The following is a 23,794-nucleotide window of genomic DNA, read 5'->3' as shown; positions in this document are numbered from 1 at the left end:
TGAGAAGACAAAGACCCACATAATGACCTGCATAATGAGCCTTTCAGTCAGGAAATGTGGCTGAGAGGGAAGTGCTATGAAAAAGAATGTGAGGACAAAAGAAATTTATATATATATTTTTTTGTTTGTAGTTTATTTAGAATATAGTAAAAGCCCATATGTCAACATCAGTCTCTGTGTTCCATGACAGAGTGGGCTGCTTATCTGCTTTGGCTCTCTTTGCCACAGGTTCTTTTGCACAGTTTTTCTCATGTCTGAAATAAAGTAAGCATTAAGTAAACAAATAAACTACATTATTAACATTATTGTGATGTTCACTGATACTAGTACTAATTTATAGAAAAAAGAACACAATTACCACATAGCACACATTTTACCATACAGTAAATAAATCAAATTAACATCTGTAACATCTGTTAAATAGTGAATGCACAGGGCTTACTCGTCAGGAATGATATCCTCCGCTGGGTCCACTCGCTCTTCAAAATGTAAACGCTCGTCATCCGAGTCGCGCTCTTGAGGAGAAAGTAATCTCTTTGTCGCTGTCCAGAACCAGCCGTAGTGCTTCTTCACCCGTGCCATTATCCAAACGCGCAGAAAAAGTGAGTAAATTCTGTGATGAAGCTTGACGTTTTACGTCATTTCTCGGGGGCGTGTACATAATTACCCGGGTCACCTCGGATCGTTTCCATATGAACAGCGTGCTCAGTGCGAGGCGGGATCACATTAGCTATAATGAGGTGAAACAGGAGAAACCGTATCACTCCTTACTTTCATATGGATTACATAAAAAGAGATTATTTGTTTTCGACTTGAATTGTTTAATTTAAAAGTAGACATTTCAAGCTTTCTATACATATATTTCTCATGTCTTTGAGGCAAGTATTCGCTGAGATTCAGGGTGTTTTATTTACGTGTCTGTGAAGAGAGGTGACAGAGACAGAGAAGACAGAGAACGCACCCTCTCTGTTTTCTTTATTCTACAAAAGCACAGCATTTTGTTGTTATTATGAGTGTATACAAATAAAAGTCGACCCTTTACAGATTCGAATGATGTATTGCTCTTATCTGTACGATCAAAACTGACAGAGTAATTTAAGTTCTTTTCGGCATTATCAGGAGAAGATGCTACAACGCGCCAGCGTGTTGGTCGACCCCAGAGGGTTAAAGGTAGATGGGCTACAAAAGCAGAAGACCACATTAAGTTCCACTTCTGTCAGCCAAGAACAACAATCTGAGGCTATCATGGGCACAGACTCACCCAAAGTACACAGTTTAAGACTAGAAAAAAGACCAGAATTTTTTTTCTTCTAATCTTTAACTGTCCAGTTTGGGTTAGCCTGTACAATGACAGCCTCAGATTCCTGTTCTTGGCTGACAAGAGTAGAACCTGATGTGGTCTTCTGCTCTTGTAGCCCATCCACCTCAACGTTTGATATTTTGTGCATGCTGAGATGCTTTTCTGCTCACTACATTTGTAAAGAGTGATTATACGAGTTACTATATCTTTCCTGGCAGCTTGAAGCAATCTGACCATTTTCCTTTGACCTCTCTTATCAACAAGGTCCTCTCACCCACAGAACAGTCGCTCACTCAACGTTTTTGTTTTTTGCACAATTCTGTGTAAACTCTAGAGACTGTTGTGTGTAAAAATCCCATGAGAGCAGCAGTTTCTGAAATACTCAAACCAGCCCATCTGGCACCAACAACCATGTAATGTCAGAGATCACACTTTTCCTCCATTCTGATGTTTGATGTGAACATTAACTGAAGCTTTTGAAAGGAATCTGCATGATTTTATGCATTGTGCTGCTGCCACATCATTGGCTGACTGGATAACTGCATAGATGAGCAGGCGTGCAGGTGATCCTGTTGAAGTGGACGGTGAGTGTATACTGTCAAGGGAAAAAAAGTACACTGTCCTTCAATTTTATGTTATTTATTTATCAGGGTCTAAATGGTCTTCACCAATGTCTATAAACAAATAACCTCAGGTGACAAAAAAAAAACAAACAAAAACAAATAAATAAATGGATTTCAACATGTAGTCATTTTTCATCAAATGCAAACCAACATTCAGAAACCAAGTGTGGAAAATTAAGTACACCCTTCCTACATCCACAATATTTAAGAGAGTAATTGGCAGCTAGATGTTATTAATGAAATGCACAAGATTAGTTAATAATCAAGGAATGTGACTACCTCTATAAAAGCAGAACCTTTGTTAGTTTGGTGCTCTGAAGCACTCAAGTGTGTGTCTACATCATGCCAAGAAGGAAGGACATCAGCCATGACCTCAGAGAAGCAATTGTTGCTGCTCATCAATCTGGGAAGGGTTATAAGGCCATCTCCAAACAACTTGAAATTCACCATTCTACAGTGAGAAGGATTGTTTATATATGGAGACCCTTCAAGACAGTTGCCAATCTTCCCAGGAGTGGGCGTCCCAGCAAATCCAGTCCAACGTCAGACCGTTTAAATGCTCAGAGATATAAAGACAAACCCAAGAGCTACATCATGTGACCATCATGATACAGGCATCTGTAAGCACATTAAATGTTTACAGTGATGTTATCAGCCATAACAATAAAACCACTGACAGGTGATGTGAATAACATTGATTATTTCATTACAATGGCACCTGTCAAGGGGTGAGATATATTAGGCATGTGGATGTTACTTTGACATGTACCACCTACCTAAACATTGTTTCAGACCAAGTACACCCCTTCATGGCAACAGTATTCTCTAATGGCAGTGGCCTCTTTCAGCAGGTGCCACACTGCAGAAGTTGTACAGGAATGGTTTGAAGAACATGACAAAGAGATCAAGGTGCTGACTTGGTCTCCAAATTCCCCAGATCTCAATTCAGTTCGAGCATCTGTGGGATGTGCTGGACAAACAAGTCCATCCATGGAGGCCCTACCTTGCAACTTACAGGACTTAAAGGATCTGCTGCTAATGTCTTGGTGCCAGATACCACAGCAGACCTTCAGAGGTCTTGTGGAGTCCATGCCTTGCTGGGTCAGAGCTGTTTTGGTGGCCCAAGGGAAACAGATACAATAATAGGCAGGTGGTTTTAATGTTATGGCTGATCGGTGTGTGTATATATAGTTAGGTGCATAAGTATTTGGACAGCGACACAATTTTGGTCATTTTGCCTCTGTACACCACCACAATGGATTTGAAATGAAGCAATCAAGATGTGATTCAAGTATAGACTTTCAGCTTTAAATCAAGGGGTTTAACATAAATACTTCATGAATTACAGCCTTTTTTTTTCTCCCCAGAGTCCCTCCATTTTCACAGGCTCAAAATTAACTGGATAAACTAACAATCATAAATATTAAGATCATTTTTAATACTTGGATGTAAATCCTTTGCAGTAAATGACTTCCTGAAGTCTGGAACCCATGGACATCCCCAAATGCTGAGTTTCCTCCCTTGAGATGCTTCAGTACGAGAAAAGCATGTTCAATTGGGTTGAGGCCATCAGACTTTTAAAAACATTCAATTTCCTTGCCTTAAGAGGCTTTCACTGGGTTTTTTTGGGTTGCTTTTGCGGCATGCTTTGGGTCATTATCCATCTGTACTGTGAAGCGCCGACCTATCAGTTTTGCAGCATTTGACTGAATCTGATCAGAAAGTATAGTTCTATACACTTCAGAATTTATCCTGCTACTTCTATCAGCAGTCACATCAATAAATAATTAAATAAAAATAAATCAGTAATTTAATTGTTATACTCTTCTTACTATGTTATCCTCGTTGAGGATACGGAAATTGATTCTGATTATTATTTTTTTTTTTAACTGCAAGCACTTGCTTTCAATTGAGCACACAGACTATCCAGAAGCACGTTTGATTTTATAGACACAGGTGAAACTGATCAATAAGGGAACTGTCGGTGGAATCTGATTATGCTTGTTAGATCAGCTACAGATGAGCAGTGGTAAAACTTCTTTGTTTCACTTTGGAGAGAGCAGCAGCACTTCCGTTTGCATCACCAGGATAGGCATAACGCCCTGGAGATACATTCCCATCAGTTTTTGAAAGTGTATTCCACCAACAATCTTATCCATAAAGGCACTGCCAGAAGTGAAAAACTCTTTCTAAATTATCTGTTTAGCCCTATTCATTTTGTTAGTCTCTAAGTGAGTCAACTGTAATAAGCTGTTTCCTCTAGGATAAAACTTTTGCATCCAGACACCTATAAATTAGCGCCAGAGAGTCATCCAGGGCCCTGCATGTGGGAGGGGCCCATGCTAATTATAATTCAAAAGCATAGCAAGAGAATGTGTGTGAAATAAGATTCTGCAATCAAGAAGAATTACGCAAAACAGCTACTGAGAATTCTAATGACAAGTTTTTTGACGTTTTCTTTAATGCACTAATAAGCAGTGTTACTCAACATTCTTCAGCCAGGTAAAGGGCACTTCTGATCACTAAAAATTTTTAATCCATTTTATAATAGATAAATCTGTCTTAAATCAGATTTATCTAGTACTTCCTCTTATAAGATTACAATAAACCATTTATTAGACTAACATATTGCTAAATTTTTTTAGACTTTTTTTTCTAGACATTTTAATTTCATGCTTGAATTAGTATTGTTCTATTGACAGAGCATTTATTTCTAGAAAGAATCAAAATTATCTCCCATTAGAAAAAGACAAGTAGAACTCGACACCAACAGCATCAATGATGATGCCTCTGTCACAAAGTCCTTCTTGTTACTCATTTGGATGCCTCAAATCCCCTTAAGATATACTTCAAACAGGAAGAAAGCTATTGAAGAAAAACTGACATTTGACCTTGCTGTGACTTTGATCTTGTTTGGATGAATTCCAAAATCTAATCAGTTCATCTGTTGCTTACCGTGATAATTCCATATAAATCCTATAAACATTCAATGACTCTTTATTAAGATATTGCGCTAATGAGAATCTTGAAACAGACGAACCCAGACAGACAGATGGCAGAAATCTTAGATAGCCAGAAAACGGGCCTTGTGTTCCTGAACACTAATATATAAGAAACATCTCTGTATGACAAACAGGACGGAAGCTATTTAATAAAAACTATTTAAGACATTTGACCGTGTTGTGATCTTGACCCTGTTTGGATCAATTCCAAAATCCAATCAGTTTCATTTGCTGTTTACAATGATTATTCCTTAAAAATCCTACAAACATTCAACCACTCGCTCATGAGATATTGCGCAGATGGACAACCCAAAAACATAATACTGCCACCACCTAATGCCCAGGGTCTAGAAAATTTTTAAGACTATTTCTATTTGGTTTAATGTTGTAGTAGGAACTACCAGATAAATTTGACTATATTCGAGATATTTTCACTTACTAAGATTGCATTTTTTGCAGTACAGGGAATCCAACGTTCATAGAATCACAGTTACTTTTGTAACTAGCGATCTATTTCACCCATCCTGACTGTGAGGGGCAGTGTTTAACACATGGATAACCCTATTACGAGGAATTGACTGCCCTGCTATTGATTGTTAAGGTATTTGGAGATAGTCGCTACACTCACCATTGGTGAGGAGTGATAGAATCTGGAAAAGGTGCATGGTGATGCCCAGACACCTGTGTTGCAGATCTTCTAGAGAGGCACACCCTTCACTAGTGCCCATTAGGAAGAGACACTCCTAGCACAATGACACGTCACAGTAGGGGATGGAGGGCCATCTTGTTCGTAAGCTGTGGTGATGACCTCCAGGCACCCAATGGGACAGTGTTTGCCCACGGGGTCTTTGCACCATGACAAATGAAGAGCTGGTCCGATGAGCGGATAGATAACACCATAAGGCAGTTACTGGACACAAAAGGGAAAAAATGGCAGGTACACAACACTTCCAGAACACTTCCCACCTGACAGGCTAAAGAGCCTGCATACTTGGGGCCCTAACACTGAGGACCGTTTCTTGAACCCAAAGGGCCAAACCCAGATAGTCTGGCCAGGAATGCTACACCTCTTCCCTCACCTCGGGCAGACAGGACTTTGTGCGTCCTCTGCTGAATCCTGAATCCAGGACCAGCATAAAAGGCAGAAACGCATACTGACCAAGACCAACTGTGGTCTAGTGCATCCTAACCCATATGGCCACTTGACTCCATTAGGGAGAACCATGTTCGACAGTTCAACTCTGCATCAGCAGAGACTTGTGCCTGGCGACACTTTCCCTAGATTTGCTGCACCACCTCTGGATGCAGACACCACTCTCCCAAATGTATGCACTGGATAGCGCATCTGCAGCTCCATTGCGGTGACCAGGCAGGTCACCTTCAGTCAAAGCTATCTAGGACTCTTGATACCCTCAACCTCACGACACCCTGACTATTTATATCACTGTCAGCATGTTTGAGCAGATCAGGATGCGGTGAGGTCTCAGAACTGGTAAGAAGAACTTGAGGGCTAGCCAGACTGCCCTTAGCTCTAGTAGGTTGATGTGTTCAGACCTCATATTGTGGTGTGACATGCTCCCTATGCCTCTGTTGCATTACACCACCTCCATCCATTGAGAGAGGCATCTGCGGTGATCGTCTCCCTCCTGTAGCAACCACCCCCCAAAAGTACATAGGTTACACAGTTGGTGGTCTTCTGACTCTAGGAGATTCAGGCACTGGTTGCATGAGTGTAGATCTATGGTGGGTCGGGCTAAGTGTAGCATGGCCCAACAGGATGCAGGCCAAAGGCGATTACGAGCAGGTTTTTTTTGTCTGGCAAAAATGTGTGACTAGTACCTTAGGCAATGGACGGAGTACCTTCCGGCCTGTTAGTGCTATTTGTGCTGGTTATGAGGGAAATGTGTGGGAAGCACTGTTCCAATCCCAATAACACTGGTGCAGCGGATTTGGCAGCTCAATGGATGTTAGTGCTAGGGCAAGAAAGGGAAGCACACTCTTCAGCCCCGTGGCACTGATAGCTCTGAGCGTTAACCAGAGCAAGCCTGTAGCAAAACAGCAAACACAGCATAGCTATCTCGGACACCGTAAACTGTAAGCTAACAAGCTAAGCTAGCAATAGCAATTCTAGCTAGCCATAACATCCAGTGCTCTAGAGGAGAAGAAATGGATACACTCACCATGGTTGGAGAAAAACTGAAGCTAAAAAAATTGAGTCTATCACAGATTTAGAGGACATAAAACTAAAGCTCTGACCAAAATCACAAGCTGCACAGGATAGCTCCAAATGCTACAAGTGTAGAGAGTAGAGTAGAGAAAAAAGAGCCAAAGTTAAGTAGTGCTCACTATAAGTGCCCAGCACTATGTGACTGTCATAGTATTGTAACACTCGGCGGGAACAACACTGAGATTCACACAAACAACATGGTTCTTAACGTCTCTAAATAGCATGTATCTGAGCCCTCCAGAACAAAAACAGACCACAGCAAACTATTATAAGACACCTAGCACATATTACACATATGCAACCACAATCAATCAGAAAGTAAAAGCAAGAAAAAGGGTGATAGCGTGTGTGTGCATGCAGAGTCCAAGTATACAATTAATAGTCTTGCTGGAGTACTCTCACCAGCTTGGTGTATCCTCTGAGGCGTACTACAGCCAAAAGTTCAATACAGAGGAGAAATCCTTCCCTGAAGTTTAATCCCTGCATGACTCAGTCCTAAAGTATATTCGCAGTGGCAATGGGAAGACGGAAAAAAAAGGCAATCCGTATTTGCAGTGATCGCTTAAGGAAGCAAGGAAAAATGAAAGAAAAAAAAAAAGGCTTCTCTCGTGTGCTGGCGTACCGGCTCCTTTTATGGCAAACGTAAAACTGTACTTCCTACTTCTGCCTGGGGTCACATGGTCTCACATGACAGGAACCTCTCCCCCACCCCCACCCCACTCCCCCAATAATGTTGTTTGTAACCACAATCAATCAGAAAGTAAAAGCAAGTAAAATTTGGGGTGGCTATGGCTCAGGTGGTAGAGTGGGTTGTCCACTAATCGCAGGGGTGGCAGTTTGGTCCCCGGCCCCCCACATTCCGAAGTGCCCTTGGGGAAGGCATTGAACCCCAAGTTGCTCCCGATGGCAGGCTAGCACCTTGCGTGGTGCTGCCACTGATGTGTGTGTGTGTGTGTGTGTGTGTGTGAATGGTTGAAGGAGAAACAGTGTAAAGAGCTTTGCAGAACCACAAAGGTTAAAGGTGCTATATAAGTGCAGTCTATTTACCATTTATGATTCAAATAATGATCGAAATAGAAACAAGTTTTTAGAATTTTTTTTTTCAAATATATGAAAAATTAAAAACTACAATCTATAATTTAGATAATGATTCAGACCCTTGGCTAAGGCAATCTAAATTGAGCTCAGGGACATCCTGTTTCATTTGATTATATTGTCTGGTGGCAAACTGATCAAAACAATTGAATGGACATGACTTAGATAAGCACACACATGTATGTAAGGTCCCAAAATTCATAGTGTACAGTGAGGTCCAGAAGTATTTGGACAATGACAGTTTTTGCAATTTTGCATTTATACACCACCATAATGGATTTGAAATAAAACAATCAAGATGTGATCGAAGCTTTATTTTAAGAGGTTCCACAAAAATATGGCATTTACCATTTAGGAATTACAGCCGTTTTCAACAAAGTACCTCCATTTTCAGAGGCTCAAAGGTATTTGGACAAAGTGACAATTGTAAATATAAGCATAATTTTAATACTTGGATGAAAATCCTTTGCAGTCAATGACTGCCTGAAGTCTGGAGCCCATGTTCTCAAAACTCAAATTCTGAGTTTCCTCCCTAGATATGCTTTGCCAGGCCTTCACTGCAGCCACCTTCAGTTATTGCTTGTTTATGGGTCTTTCTGCCTTCAGTCTTGACTTCAGTAAGTGAAAAGCATGCTCTTTTGGGTTGAGATCAGGTGACTGGCTTGGCCATTGAAGAAAATTCTATTTCTTTGCCTTCAAAAAGTCTTGAGTTGCTTTCGCAGTATGTTTAGGGTCATTATCCACCTGCACTGTGAAACTGCGTCCGACCAGTTTTGTAGCATTTGGCTGAATGGGAGCAGAGAGTATATCCCTATACACCTCAGAATTCATCTTGCTACTTCTGTCAGCAGTCACATCATCATCACCAGTGAGCCCGTTCCATTGGGAGCCATACATACCCATGCCACAACACTGCCTCCACCATGTTTGACACATGATGTAGCATACTTTGGATCATGAGCTGTTCCTTTCTTTCACCATAATTTTCTCTTCCCATCATTCTGGTACAAGTTAATCTTGGTTTCATCAGTCCAAAGAATCTTATTCCAGAACATGGGAGGCTTTTTTAGATGTTTTCTGGCTTTCCTGTTCTTGAATGTTACCAGTGGTTTGCACCTTGTTGTAAACCCTCTGTATTTACATTCATGAAGGTGTCTCTTGATTGTAGATTTTGACAATGATACGCCTACCTTCTCCAGAGTATTTTTGACTTCTGTTGATGTTGTGAAAGGGTTTTTCTTCGCCAAGGAAAGGATTCTGCCATCATCCAATTTAGTTGTCTTCCAAAGCATATGGCAGGCAAAAAAAAAAGCATATGGCAGGCAAAGATCTCAGAACATGAGGAAACATTCTCTGGTGAGACTAAAATTGAACTCTTTGGGCTGACCTCCAGACAGCATCATGCTATGGAGCACTTCTCAGTGGCAGGAACAGGGAAACTGGTCAGAACTGGGGAAAAAATGAATTCAGCCAAATACAGAGAGGTCCTTGAAGAAAACCTGCTCCTGAGTGCACACAACCTCAGACTGGGGCAAAGATTCACATTTCAGCATGACAACAATCCAAAGCAAGACAATGCTGAGTGGCTTCGGGACAAGTCTCTGAATGCCCTTGAGTGGCCCAGCCAAAGCCCAGATTTGAACCCCATACAACATCTGTGTAGAAACTTGAAGATGGCAGTTCACAGACATTCCCCATCCAGTCTGCTTGTGCTTGAGAGGATCTGCCAGGAAGAATGTGAGAAACTGCCCAAATCCAGGTGCGCAATGCTTGTAGAGACTTACCCAAGAACACTCAAAGCTGTAATTGTTGCCAAAGCTGCTTCTACAAAGTACTGATAAGGGATCTGAATACTTATCTAAATGACCAATTTCAGATCGTTTCAAGGATCAATAGTACAGCTGAGGTCTCCTTCAAAAATTAAGGAATGGGAGTTTAGGTTAGGTATGGATGAAATTACTTTTTTTCCCCTCACAAATCTCTTATTATTCCGTGAATAAAGACTGAACACCCGGAGACCTACAGTTGAAATTCGAATGAAATATTTGGCCCACCCATGGTTTCCTTAATCTGTCTTGATCTTTCACCAGTAAGTGAGTGGCTTGCAGAAATGCAATGTCACATTTTGAAAATATAATGTGTGCAAAAATTCTGGCTCTATTGATTTGTCCATTTAAACCTTTTACATTCCAACTTATGAACCTGGAAACAGAGAGAAGTCACCATAATACTCTCAGTTTCCAGGTTCTTATGTTGGAATGTAAAGGTCTTAAATGCAAAGGAGACTTTTGTTTTGTGTCCTACTCATACAACACCTTTCTGTTTTGGATTTTTAATGAGGTTAGGGCTTGGACCACTGGAGCTCCTCCACATCAACCTTGGCAAACCATGCTTTTATGGACCTCACTTTGTGCACAGGGGCATTGTCATTATGAAACAGGTTTGGTCCCTTTAGTTCCAGTGTGGAGAGAAATCTTAATGCTACAGCATACAAAGACATTCTAAACAATTGTGTACTTCAAACTTTGTGGCAATTGTTTGGGGCAGGCCTACATATGGGCATGATGGTCAGGTGTCCACATACTTGTGTCCATATAGTGTAGAAAAATCATGGAGATTTTTGCCTCAAAAAATAGGCTGTGCTGAGTGTAAATGTTGACTGCTGTTTACCAGTACATTTGCAGTAGATACCTTACATATGCTAGTTATATTTAAATTACTTTGATTAACATGATGGATAATGTTAGCTAACTAGCAAATGGAAGTCATGACTCAAAGCTCTAAAATCTTGACACCGGTAAAATCAATATACTTGAACATTATACAACTACTATTTAATTTGAATATACTTGCCACTTTGAGTTAGCACCATCTTATGTTGCACTTCAGGTAATCAATTGTGAATGCTCCCGAAATTAACAAGTACAGTGTTGATGACCAATATGGATGGCAAGAGGTGGACCCACAGTCTGACTTGCCGTACCTACTGCATGTTATGGCTTTAAGTACTCTATTGCACAGACTCTGGCTCCAATTTTCCCTCAAGATGCTGACTTCCATTTCAACCAAAAAAGGCTTCAAAGCCACACAATGGTAGTAAATGGTGCCATCTTATAGTATACAACTGATTTGTAAAAGAATTATACTGAAAATGTTGAGTTTTTTTTTTTAACTGTTTACTGTATATTACTGCAGAATCACTTAAAAATCCACCATCCACCTGAGTTTTCATGATTGCCACAGTTCCTGCCTGCACAGCTGAAAATATTATGCCCTCCCACACTCTCCTTAATCATGAAATGGTAGAAAGACTTGTTGACCTGTCTTTTTTAGGCTACTGGTTCTGAGCGATTAAATAATTTATCATGATACATTATATGGGCAATCATACGAGGACACCTGACCATCACACCTATCTGAACTTGTTGGAAATCCCATTACAAAACCATGGACATTAATATGGAACTGACCCCCTGTTTACAGCTAACAGCCTCTACTCTTCTCTGAAGAATTTCTATAAGATTGGAGTGTCTCTCCATCTCTGTTGAGCTACACATGCTACTTCTGAGATGCCAATGATCCTGACCCCTTCTGCTCCCCAGACCTGCCTGACCCATCCTGATGCCCTACTTCTGGTTGGAGTTCTCATCAGTTGAGTTCGCTCGCTCCTGCTGGGGGTGGCCCCATATGGACGGCCTGAAGAACCGTTTGGTTGCTGGGGATGGTGCCACCTGGGGGCTGTGGAGATGGCTTGGGGATCACATATGGGGAGCTGTACTGTAATGGCTTGGGACTGCGATTGCTGTAATCGCTGCGAAAACTGTGATGAATTTACTGGTTGCACAATTGCACTATTTGTCCATATAGTACGCAATAATAGAAGGGAATTATTTATAATTGCACTATCCATTGCACCCAGATGAGGATGGGTTCCCTTTTGAGCCTGGTTCCTCTCAAGGTTTCTTCCTCATATTGTCTCAGAGTTTTTCCTTGCCACCATCACCTCTGGCTTGCTCATTAGGGATAAATTAAAAAAATATATATATATATTTTTGTGAATCCATTTATTTCTGTAACGCTGCTTTGTGAAAATGTCCATTGTTAAAAGCACTTTACAAATAAAATTGGATTTAACTGAATTGAATGAACAAAGGGTATCTAACATGCTTTTTGCTAACCCACTACTTTTGTTGGGGAAACACATTAGTAATGAAATGTTACTTTTGTTTAAACTTGTGATCCAAATAACAATAAGAAGGAACGAGGAGCAGTGTTAACAGTCCTTAGGTATGTGAGGATCAGATAAATGTTTTCATTATCACTGATTATACATTGAGGCAAATTATTTTTGGGACAAGCACAAGAATGAAAAATTTAAAGCAGTCTGTCACTAAATACTCGGTGGTTGGGAGATACTCTCTGGGACACCACAATCAAGTGTTTACAGGAACCTCTTTTTGTAATTTCCCATAGTTTGAGGGTCTTTTCATTTATTTAAATAAAAAAAAAAAAAATCAGTTATGCTGTCAGGACCAGCAGCCTTATGTGGGTGGATTAGGTTTTCTCATTTGCTATGGACAGACAAGAGCATCTGATCATTGGAAGGAAAGGTGGCCTTCTATGCAGGCATATCATTCAGTTCATCTGGAAGGGTTACACTGCTGTCACATGAACAATAACACATGGTGTTATTCTGAATTCTAAAATTGGTCTTCCACATTCCCTTTGTATGCATTCTGCCCTTGGTGGAATAGCTTTTATGGGAATTCTGATATCCTTGATTAGATTGATTGATGTTACTATCCACGATTTCACTGATTTTTTCACAAGCATCCAAATTCCTCTAATTGCAGCAGTGGTCCAAGTGTACACGGAGCTTACGATCTGCTGAATTTAGTTTTTGATTATATGTGTATACCACCCATACCACAGAATGGTCTCAATACATGTTTTACTGTGCTAGAGCAATTAGTTAAGTTTGAATGAAAACTTGCAGCCACACCAGCCCCTTGCAAATAAGATTGGAGTACCCTAGCTAAATAAATAAATAAATAAATAAAATAAAAAAAAGGCCCAGTAATCATATAAACAATTTATTTATTAACCTACCATGATGCCATAAATATCTCAATCCTCTTTAATCCTCCTGAAATATTGTATACTATAGCATCTTGGGTATATGCCACACATGATTAATACGTCAGAATTCGAATTCGAATACGTCATACCTGTTCAATTGAACTTTTCAGTTTGTTCATGTGGCTCTCAAAGAGGGGGAAGTGGGAGAAGAAAAACTCCTGGAACTTGCTGTTCTCATCTTCGTTGGGTGACAGGAGGAAGATGACTCCAATGGCTATCTTCTTCTTCCTTGCTACACCTAGGTTTGAGACACCACCCTCATCTGACATGTTAAAGCTCTCCTCCACAGACCTGTAAGACCAAAACACACAAAACAAAGCCACAGTGTAGTCTACTATTTTTGTCAGTCTGAACTCATTAAGTCAGTCGGGAGTGAATGATTTTATTGTTCTCCCAGCTGCACCACAGATCAAAGGACTTCCAAGAGATTTTCTCTTGTTTACCTTGTTCCAGGAGCACAGCTGGGCATTGTTTTTTAATTAAATTCATTAAATGAAGGAGGTCACGAAGCAAAGAAAGAAGCAAAGGATATGTGAATATGTCTTTGAGCAAGACTGTAAAGTGTCTGTGTGCATATTGCTTGCAGCATTCACACCATCGGGGGAAGACTCCATTTTCCAAGCTGGTGGTCTGACTACGTAACCAGCGGCGTTGGTAGCTACTGGCGCAGCTACTGGTGAGAGAAGAGCCGGGTGATGAGAATGGTGTGATCAGCAGACTACTCAGAGATGCTGCAGAAGGTAGTAAATAGAGATGTGAGTGAGTTTTTCAAGTTTGATACAGGTTGTATCACACACAGCACACAATTCTGCCTGAAATCCCCAAATTGTTTCTAATATTGGATTTCATCTAATATGGTAAAATCAAACAGTATTTATTCCTTACTCCAGTTAGTCAACTATAGCTAAAGAAACCACAGGAATAACTTCTAGTAATAGATTTAAGATATAGCCGTGTTAACCAATTTCCATATCATCTATTTATTATTAGTTTTAGAAATGTTCATGTGCTCAAGCCCTTTAAGTTTTTTTTTTTTTTTTTTTTTTTTTTTTTTTTTAAATATACCTAATCAACTCATGTTTATGGAACACCATAAACGCCATCAACAAATAGAGAAAATGGCACCATAGTGACCATCAAGAATAGAATGCTTTTCTTCAGCCACAACTGGGGCTTTTATCAAGGTGGAGGGAATAATGAATAGCTACAAATACCAGTCAATTTTAGTGCAAAACCTTGAGGTGTCTTCTCGTAAGCTGAAGATGAAAAGGAATTCATCTTTCAGCACAACAGTGACCCAAAGCATACATCCAAATCATCAAAGGAATGGCTTAACAAAAAAGATTTTGAATGACCTAGCCAGAGCCCAGACCTGAATCCAACTAAAGATCTGTTGGGGTGACCTGAGGCGAGCTGTGCACAGGAAATGCCATTACATTTTGATAGATCTAGAATTCTGCAAGAAAGCGTGGGGAAAAAATTGCCAAATCAAGATCTGCCATGCTGAAAGACTGTTACCCAAAAAGACTGAGTGGTCTAATAAAATCAAAGCGCTTCAACAAAGTATTAGTTTAGGGGTGTGCAGACTTAAACAACTAGGTTTTCGTTATTTTTTATTTTTTCCATAAAAAAAAAAATCTTCTGACTGCTTTTCACTTTATTTGTATACTTTACAATTTCACATTAAAGGTGGGAAAAGATCTGACATGACTTATCTTAGTTTCATTCTTACAAAAACCTTTATATAATATATATATATATATATATATATATATATATATATATATATATAAAAATGGTTTTTGTGTAGTAAAAGAATGAAACTAAGATAAGTCATGTCAGATCTTTTCAGGTCTATATATATATATATATATATATATATATATATATATATATATATATATATATATATATATATATATATATATATATATTACATACACAGTGGGGCAAAAAAGTATTTAGTCAGCCAGCAATTGTGCAAGTTCTCCCACTTAAAAACTCTCCCACTTGTCACCTACAAACAAACGCTCTCACAGACCTGTAACTTCTTCTTTAAGAGGCTCCTCTGTCCTCCACTCGTTACCTGTTTTAATGGCACCTGTTTGAACTCGTTATCAGTATAAAAGACACCTGTCCACAACCTCAAACAGTCACACTCCAAACTCCACTACGGCCAAGACCAAAGAGCTGTCAAAGGACACCAGAAACAAAATTGTAGACCTGCACCAGGCTGGGAAGACTGAATCTGCAATAGGTAAGCAGCTTGGTGTGAAGAAATCAACTGTGGGAGCAATTATTAGAAAATGGAAGACATACAAGACCACTGATAATCTCCCCAGATCTGGGGCTCCACGCAAGATCTCACCCCGTGGGGTCAAAATGACCACAAGAATGGTGAGCAAAAATCCCAGAACCACACGGGGGGACCTAGTGAATGACCTGCAGAGAGCTGGGACCAAAGTAACAAAGGCTACCATCAGTAACACTACACCCGCCTGGGACTCAAATCCTGCAGTGCCAGACGTGTTCCCCTGCTTAAGCCAGTACATGTCCAGGCACATCTGAAGTTTGCTAGAGAGCATTTGGATGATCCAGAAGAGGATTGGGAGAATGTCATATGGTCAGATGAAACCAGAATAGAACTTTTTGGTAAAAACTCAACTTGTGTTTGGAGGAGAAAGAATGCTGAGTTGCATCCAAAGAACACCATACCTACTGTGAAGCATGGGGGTGGAAACATCATGCTTTGGGGCTGTTTTTCTGCAAAGGGACCAGGATGACTGATCCGTGTAAAGGAAAGAATGAATGGGGCCATGTATCATGAGATTTTGAGTAAAAACCTCCTTCCATCAGCAAGGGCATTGAAGATGAAACGTGGCTGGATCTTTCAGCATGACAATGATCCCAAACACATCGCCCAGGCAACGAAGGAGTGGCTTCGTAAGAAGCATTTCAAGGTCCTGGAGTGGCCTAGCCAGTCTCCAGATCTCAACCCCATAGAAAATCTTTGGAGGGAGTTGAAAGTCCGTGTTGCCCAGCGACAGCCCCAAAACATCACTGCTCTAGTGGAGATCTGCATGGAGGAATGGGCCAAAATACCAGCAACAGTGTGTGAAAACCTTGTGAAGACTTACAGAAAACGTTTGACCTCTGCCATTGCCAACAAAGGGTATATAACAAAGTATTGAGATGAACTTTTGTTATTGACCAAATACTTATTTTCCACCATAATTTGTAAATAAATTCTTTAAAAATCAGACAATGTGATTTCCTGGATTCTTTCCCCCATTCTGTCTCTCATAGCTGAAGTGTACCTATGATGAAAATTACAGGCCTCTCTCATCTTTTTAAGTGGGAGAACTTGCACAATTGGTGGCTGACTAAATACTTTTTTGCCCCACTGTATATATATATATATATATATATATATATATATATATATATATATTTTACAAATTTGCTTTACAAAACATTAACAAATTTGCTTTACTTAAAGGTTGCTGAATGAGGCCAAATGTGCATTTAACAAAAAACTATACGATATAAGAAACAACACACAGACACACCTGATCTTGCAATGCCACTCTCTCTCTCATCGTACAGTCCTCGGGCAGGCATGTCCATAGGGTTACTGTGACCTATGAAGGAATTGAGCAAAGAAAGTGAGTTTGACACAAGGTAATAATGGTTGAGTGTTCCACAGCAAAGGGCATTAATACCCGCCACCACTATACCTCTACACTACAGTGCAGCCTACCACGCACATAGTGGGCCCAATACATCAGTCATGTGTGAATAACCTTTGTGTATTCCCATAGCATGCAGTGCTTAGAGGCCTTACGATGTGCATATGTATGTAGGGCAAATATATCAAACTCCAATGCCCTATTGCAACAATAAATCATCAATTTCAGTTCTGTTAATTCAAGGAAGAAGGTCTAATTTACTGCTTGAGTGGAATTCAACTCATTGGAATCTGAGTGCTAAACTAGCGTAATTACATAGAACTGATGTCACATATATGTATGTATGATAATGGTGGTTATATGTTCAAGCTATTTGGATAGAGTAGTTAATATCAACAGTCATTTATAGTATTGATTTTTATGCTCTTAGATCAGTCTCTGATAATGACTTATTGTTCTGCCTAGCCAGTTTAAATGGTACAATTACACCATACAGCCATAGCATTAAAACCACTGCCAGTTGAAATGAATATAATTATCTTGTTAAAATGGCACCTGTCAAGGGGTGGGATTTACTAGGCAAGTGAATAGTCAGTTCTTGAAGTTAACGTGTTGGAAGCAGGAAAAATGTGCAAGCGTAAGGAGCTGAGCAACTTTGACACGGGCCAAATTGTGATGGCTAGACGACCGGGTCAGAGCATCTCCAAAATGGCAGGTCTTGTGGGGTGTTCCTGGTATGCAGTGGTTAGTACCTAGCAAAAGTAGTCCAAGGAAAGACAACCGGTGAACTGGTGACAGTCATGGGCACCCAAGGCTCACTGATGCATGCAGGGAGCGAAGGCTAGCCCGTCTGGTCCGATTCCACAGAAGAGCTACTGTAGCACAAGTTGCTGAAAGGTTAATGCTGGCTATGATAGAGAGTTGTCAAAACACACAGTGCAATGCAGCTTGCTGTGTATGGGAATGATACTCTGGGCAATGTTCAAAAATTGTTCAGAAATGGTTCGAGGAACATCACAGAGAGTTCAAGGTGTTGACTTGGCCTCCAAATTCCCTAAATCTCAATCTGAGAGTCTGTGGGAAGTGCTGGACGAACAAGTCTGACCATGGAGGCCCCACCTCACATCTTACAGGATCTGCTGCTAACGCCTTGGTGCCAGATACCACAGCACACCTTCATAGGTCTTGTGGAGTTCATGTCTCGATAGGCCAGAGCTGCTGGCACAAGGGGGACCTACACAATATTAGGCAGGTGGTTTTAAGGTTATGACTGATCGGTGTACCGTGCTGCACTTCCTCTAAAGTCAAAGCTGACTTTCCGCCATTCATATGCTGTATAACTAATGAGCAAGACAGCATGTCACTCAGCCAATACTCGAGAAAGGCAGAGGCATGAGAGCAATTCATAAGCTAGTTTATATCCTCACTCCTGGCATCGATTTGTGTAGGGTAGTACAGGTAAAAGAAAGGGAGGGAGGGAGAGAGGAAGTAAAGAATCAAAAAGAGATGAGGGAACCTTACATGACGCTAATAGCCAAAAAGAAGAAGAAATATCAAAAAAAAAAAAAAATAGTGAGGATGAGCAGCTTTTATGGAGGTGGATGAAGATGATAGTACTGTAAGATATTTTATGGCATGCATTCGCTAGTCACAAATATCTATGTGCTGACTACGCATAATGATCCACTTGCCCTAGCTTCACACACCCAAACACAGAGCGCCAACCTGAAAAGAAAGAGGCACTCTTGATGAGTCGGAGAGGGCCCTGCTCAGAGAAGGCCCGACGAGGGCTGCACAGCTGAGAAAATCCTGTGCAGGGTAATGTCCACAGATAACAGAAATGGGTAGAACATTGGGAGTAAACATTAGAGAGGATGACACAGAGACAAAGAGAGAGAAAGACACAGAACCAGATTAGTCAAGCAAAAAGACCTAAGACATGAGAATACATCCAAGGCAACTGGAACATAACAGCACTTTAACACAAACAGAGCCCTACCAAATTCATGCTTATTCATAATTTCACAGGCTTTTAAAAGAAAAAAAGGGGGGAATAAAATCACAGCAAATATAACACAGAATTGTAGTAGAAGCCTATCCTACCTCAGTGGTTGAATGTAATAAGAGTGACCGGCTATGGTCCTAGACATGAAGTGGGTCTGTGAATTCATCAGACTGATAGGCAGTATCATGCTAGTTTTACAAGAGGTGGAAGAATGAAGGACTCACACTGGCAGTGTAAATGGCTGCCTCTTCTGTAACGTGTTTGCAAATGGTTAATTCCAACCTACAGTTTCCATGTGCACTGCTTTTGGGAATTGTGCAACTAGCTGATTATACATACTTTGCACAATGTTCTCACACAAACTTAACCTGGATGCAAGCTATGGGGACCACTTATAGTACCTGTTAATCAATCAACATTAGGCACTTGAACGTTTCCATTCATCCAGAATGGCATTGCATGTCAGTGAAAATTTTCCCTTAGACTCCACTCAAATGATGCTCAGCTAATATTAAGGGGCCGCATGGTGCCAAGAAAACATTCTCAACACCATTACACCACCAAAAACTGCTGAACTATTGACACAAGGCAGGTTGGTTCCATTAATTCCTGCTGTTTATACCAAATTCTGACCCTGCATTTTGCAGCAGAAATTGAGATTCCTCAGAACACGCTAAGTTTTTCCAATATTCAACTGTCCAGTTTTGGCAGGCGTGTGCCCACTGTAGTCTCAGATTTCTGTTCTTGGCTGACAGGAGTGGAACCCGATGTAGTCATCTGCTGTTGTATCCCATCCTAAAGCCCTCATGGTTTGATGTGTTATGCATTCTGAGATGCTTTTATCCTCACCACAGTGGAACAAAATTGGTTACAGTAGCCTTTGTCATTCTCCTCTGACATTTCTTAACAATGAGGAATTGCCGCTCATGTTTTCTGGGTCCCCGCCCCCCGCCCCAACAATCTATGTAATCTCTATACTGTTGTACATGAAAATCCCAGCAATTTCTGAATTACTCAAACCAGCCCATCTGGCACAAACAACCACGGCATGGTCAAAGTATACATATACATATATATATACATACACATACATATATATATATATATATATATATATATATATATATATATATATATATATATATATATATATATATATATATATATATATATAGCGACACAAGCGGGTAAAGTTACAGCAGAGGATTGCCTCTCCTCAGCCCATTGACTTATAACAGAAACCCCATAACGTGCTGTGGGTTTAGTGGGGGGTAATTGAGAATGAATGGGGGAAAGTCACGTGAGAGGAGGCAATGGCTCCATCGCGCTATAATTGGATATGATCGGTTATAATTGGATGTGATAGGTTCGTTCAATAAATCCCGCCTCTTGTTTTCGTGCGAGCTCTCGGCCTGAATGGACAAAATGATGGTGTTAATGACTAATTATAAAGTAAGTAAACAACTCACCCGCTTAGATATCACTGCTTTGTGTCACGTCAAAAATTAAAACGGCCTGAAAACGTGATGACTGTTAGTTTTTAGTGGGCATTCAGCTTGATGAAATGAAAGATATATCTTCGGGTCTGTGCTTGTGTTTACAGAGCTTTTATGACGATGACCCGAAAATAAGTTGACTATTAAAAAGAACAGCTGAACATCAGTTCACAAATAAAAAAATATTAGTAACACTTTACAATAAGGTGTCATTTGTTAACACTGGTTAATGTGTTAACTAACATGAACAAACAATGAACACTTATTACAGTATTTATTAATCTTTGTTAACATTAGTTAATAAAAATACAGCTGTTCATTGTTAGTTCATGTTAGTTCACAGTGCATTAACTAATGTTAACAAACACGTTTGATTTTAATAATGCATTAGTAAATGTTGAAAATAACATTAAATAAGATTAATAAATGCTGTAGAAGTATTGTTCATTCTTAGTTCATGTTAACTAAAGTAGTTAACTAATGAACCCTTATTGTAAAGTGTTTCCAAAATATTGTTCAAATTGTTACTGCAATAATTGTTACTTTAGTTATTATTTTGGAATAAATGTAAAAATGCATAAAAACACTATGAAATGTATAATTAGTATTAAAAATATTAAATTAAAAAAATAAATAAATAAAATACAAAATAGAATTATATTTGTTCTCTCTTTTTTATGTAATGTTTATATATGCCTCCTCATTTTAAAACACCACGGCACGCCACTGATATACACATATACACAATTTTCTGAGCCCTTCTTTAAGATTGTTGGCTAAATTCGCAGCACTAACAAAGAGCACTCATAAGAAAAATAAACAGAATTAAAACAATGATAAGCACAAATACATCGAAAGCAGTCAAGGTTGTGCCATAAGATGCCAGTTCATAAGCAGTTGTGGTCTGACAAACAATGACTCAAGCACATTGTTGGGAAATTGCAATGGTGAAGATACATAAAAGATATATGACAGTTATAAAAGTTATGATACTCAATCAGTATCTATGGTGCAGCTGAAATCACAAACAACTAACCAATAACCAAATATTCAGACACTGAATCTGTGGAAACTATACATGTGATTCATGCTCAGAGAGAAGTTAAATCTGCTCTCTCTCTCTCATCAACAGAAAACTGTTATATTATTTCTAAGTTATTATTAAGGCTTCATAAATCTGTTTTACATCAATTAAATACAGATATAATATGTGCCTGCATGTGGAAAGATAAAAGCTTTTACTTGACGATCAGGTTTATTGCAAAAGCTGCAAGATCCTACAATTAACAGACCTCATTTATCAATCATTAGGTAAAGTTATGTTTAAATGTTTTCATGTTCACAAAGAGTGCCTTTTGATCTTGCAATCCTTTTGATCTTGAGTTATGCAGCTCAGCCACTGCAGTGTGTCGGCTACCACAGACATGCGCTTACTCTGGCATTTCTCATCAGGGCTCGCAAAATTGCTAGCCCGACGTCCCAGGGCTATTGTGTCATCCAGTCGGGCTACCAAAATGTATTTCTGCCCTGCCCGTCGGGCTAGCTTATAGGGAGGAAAAATATTGCAATGCTTTTGCATTCTCTCACAAATTTGGTCGGGTAATTTTGTATGCAATGTTCGGGCATCGGGGAGCCACTATCAATATGTGGGGTATTGAAATCGTGTTTGAATGCGCGCTCGCTTTCAACTTTCACTTTCAATTCGCGATCGCGCGAACTGTGTATCAGTGACGCTCGTCCTGTCAGTCATTACTATCCTCACGTGACAAGTGAAATCTCCTGCAGCAAGCTTAAACATGTGATAGAGATTGCACGCGCAGTGGAGAAAATCGCGGATAGTTGTGTGTGTTGATAATTCAGTCTGTGTCAGATTCTGAATCTGAAATATGTTCTATATTGTTTTTACAAGTTCATAGAAATTTCAGTTCAGTTAGAACCTAATATTTGTATTGAAGATTGTAATTTGATTATTTTATACGATTGTTATTTGTGTTTTGAAAATGTTTTTGATTGATGTTTTGTCTCCTTTACAATATTCTACATTAAAAATAATGCCTTTTTTTTTAATTTTTTTTTTTAATTTGGGCTACTTAATTTCGGGCTACCAAAATCTGTGCTTGGGCTACCAGGGATTTTGAAATTTTGCGAGCCCTGCTCATCATGTCCTAATTAGACAGCAAGTATTGTTTGATTGTTTGTCACAGTTTACGGAGTTCTTTTGGATCGCTTTCTGTAAAATCATTAATATGAAATTACAAACTTTCTTTAAATTTGTGGGTGCAACTGAAATAATTAAGCTATTTAAACTTGACAACATAATCCATATACAACATTCGTTATTCATTAACCTGTGCCAATTATACAATACAAACCCCATCAATCAAGGTTCTCAATTAGTGAGACTCCTTATACATAAATTTATACAAACTCTGAAGCTCTCATAGTCTTCTCATAGGATAGTCTTTCCGAAGTACCTGGATTTCCATGAATACCACGTTTCTTGTGTAAATGCTCCTGCAACAACGTATAAATAAATTGTTTAAGTGATAAATGAGGCCCATTGTGTGTAAAGATTACCTATGCTCCCCAGGAAACCACTGACCACAGTGTTCTGATCTGGCCTGAGAGCCCTTGAGTCTTGATTGATGAACTCCAAACTGTCTTGCAGCCTGCAAATAACATTAGAAAAATGTCAGATGCACTGAAAATGTGTGCACGAAGAAGAAAATATGAGCAGCACTTACGTGTTTAGGCTACCATACACACTGCTGCCCGTCCGTGCTGTAAACACTTTGCTAAGCATCAGCTGTGGGGGGGATCTGCAGATGAACACAAAGACAGCAAGACAGAGACCGAGCAAGAAAGAGAAAGAGTGTGTGTGTGTGTGTGTGTGTGTGTGTGTGTGTGAGTGTGTGAGAGGGAGAGAGAGAGAGTGAGAGAGAGAGAGAGAGACATATAGACATTTAGACTAAATGTGTCCGCCTTTCCAGCCAAATAATACCACATCACTATGACCCTGTACTCATTCCTCCAATAAATTCTTCAATACAATGACTTTCTTCCTAACCGAATCTGATGGATTTTCAGAGTAGACCCTTTGTAGCTCATCGCCACTGAGCCAAACATCATCTCGCCCAGCATATTTGGGTCCGATGAGCAGCGTGAAGCACCCTGAGGACAAGCAAGAAAGAAGGCAAAAAGACCATCAACTTCCATTA

General features: G+C 39.7%; 1 protein-coding gene across 7 annotated transcripts in view; it reads right to left on the bottom strand.

Moving 5' to 3' along the window:
* Positions 1–23,794, bottom strand: part of fnip1 (folliculin interacting protein 1) — an 83,100-nt gene that overhangs the window by 36,217 nt on the left and 23,089 nt on the right. For 4 of the 7 annotated variants that reach the window (XM_034311166.2, XM_034311167.2, XM_026941085.3 and 1 more), the window contains exons 4-11: positions 23,644–23,747; positions 23,321–23,395; positions 23,179–23,245; positions 23,051–23,090; positions 18,801–18,884; positions 16,956–17,027; positions 13,982–14,117; positions 13,476–13,677 (exon numbers count right to left, since the gene is read on the bottom strand). In XM_034311166.2, the coding sequence (XP_034167057.1) occupies positions 13,476–13,677; positions 13,982–14,117; positions 16,956–17,027; positions 18,801–18,884; positions 23,051–23,090; positions 23,179–23,245; positions 23,321–23,395; positions 23,644–23,747 (780 nt within the window). Of the gene's footprint in view, positions 1–13,475; positions 13,678–13,981; positions 14,118–16,955; positions 17,028–18,800; positions 18,885–23,050; positions 23,091–23,153; positions 23,246–23,320; positions 23,396–23,643; positions 23,748–23,794 lie in introns of all 7 variants that reach the window. The other 3 variants (XM_026941087.3, XM_026941088.3, XM_026941089.3) reach the window with 2 other exon arrangements.

Source organism: Pangasianodon hypophthalmus, chromosome 15, assembly GCF_027358585.1.
Source record: "Pangasianodon hypophthalmus isolate fPanHyp1 chromosome 15, fPanHyp1.pri, whole genome shotgun sequence".
Lineage (NCBI taxonomy): Eukaryota > Metazoa > Chordata > Actinopteri > Siluriformes > Pangasiidae > Pangasianodon > Pangasianodon hypophthalmus.
The sequence above is the reverse complement of the archived record's forward strand: the minus strand, read 5'-3'. Positions and strand labels throughout refer to the sequence as shown.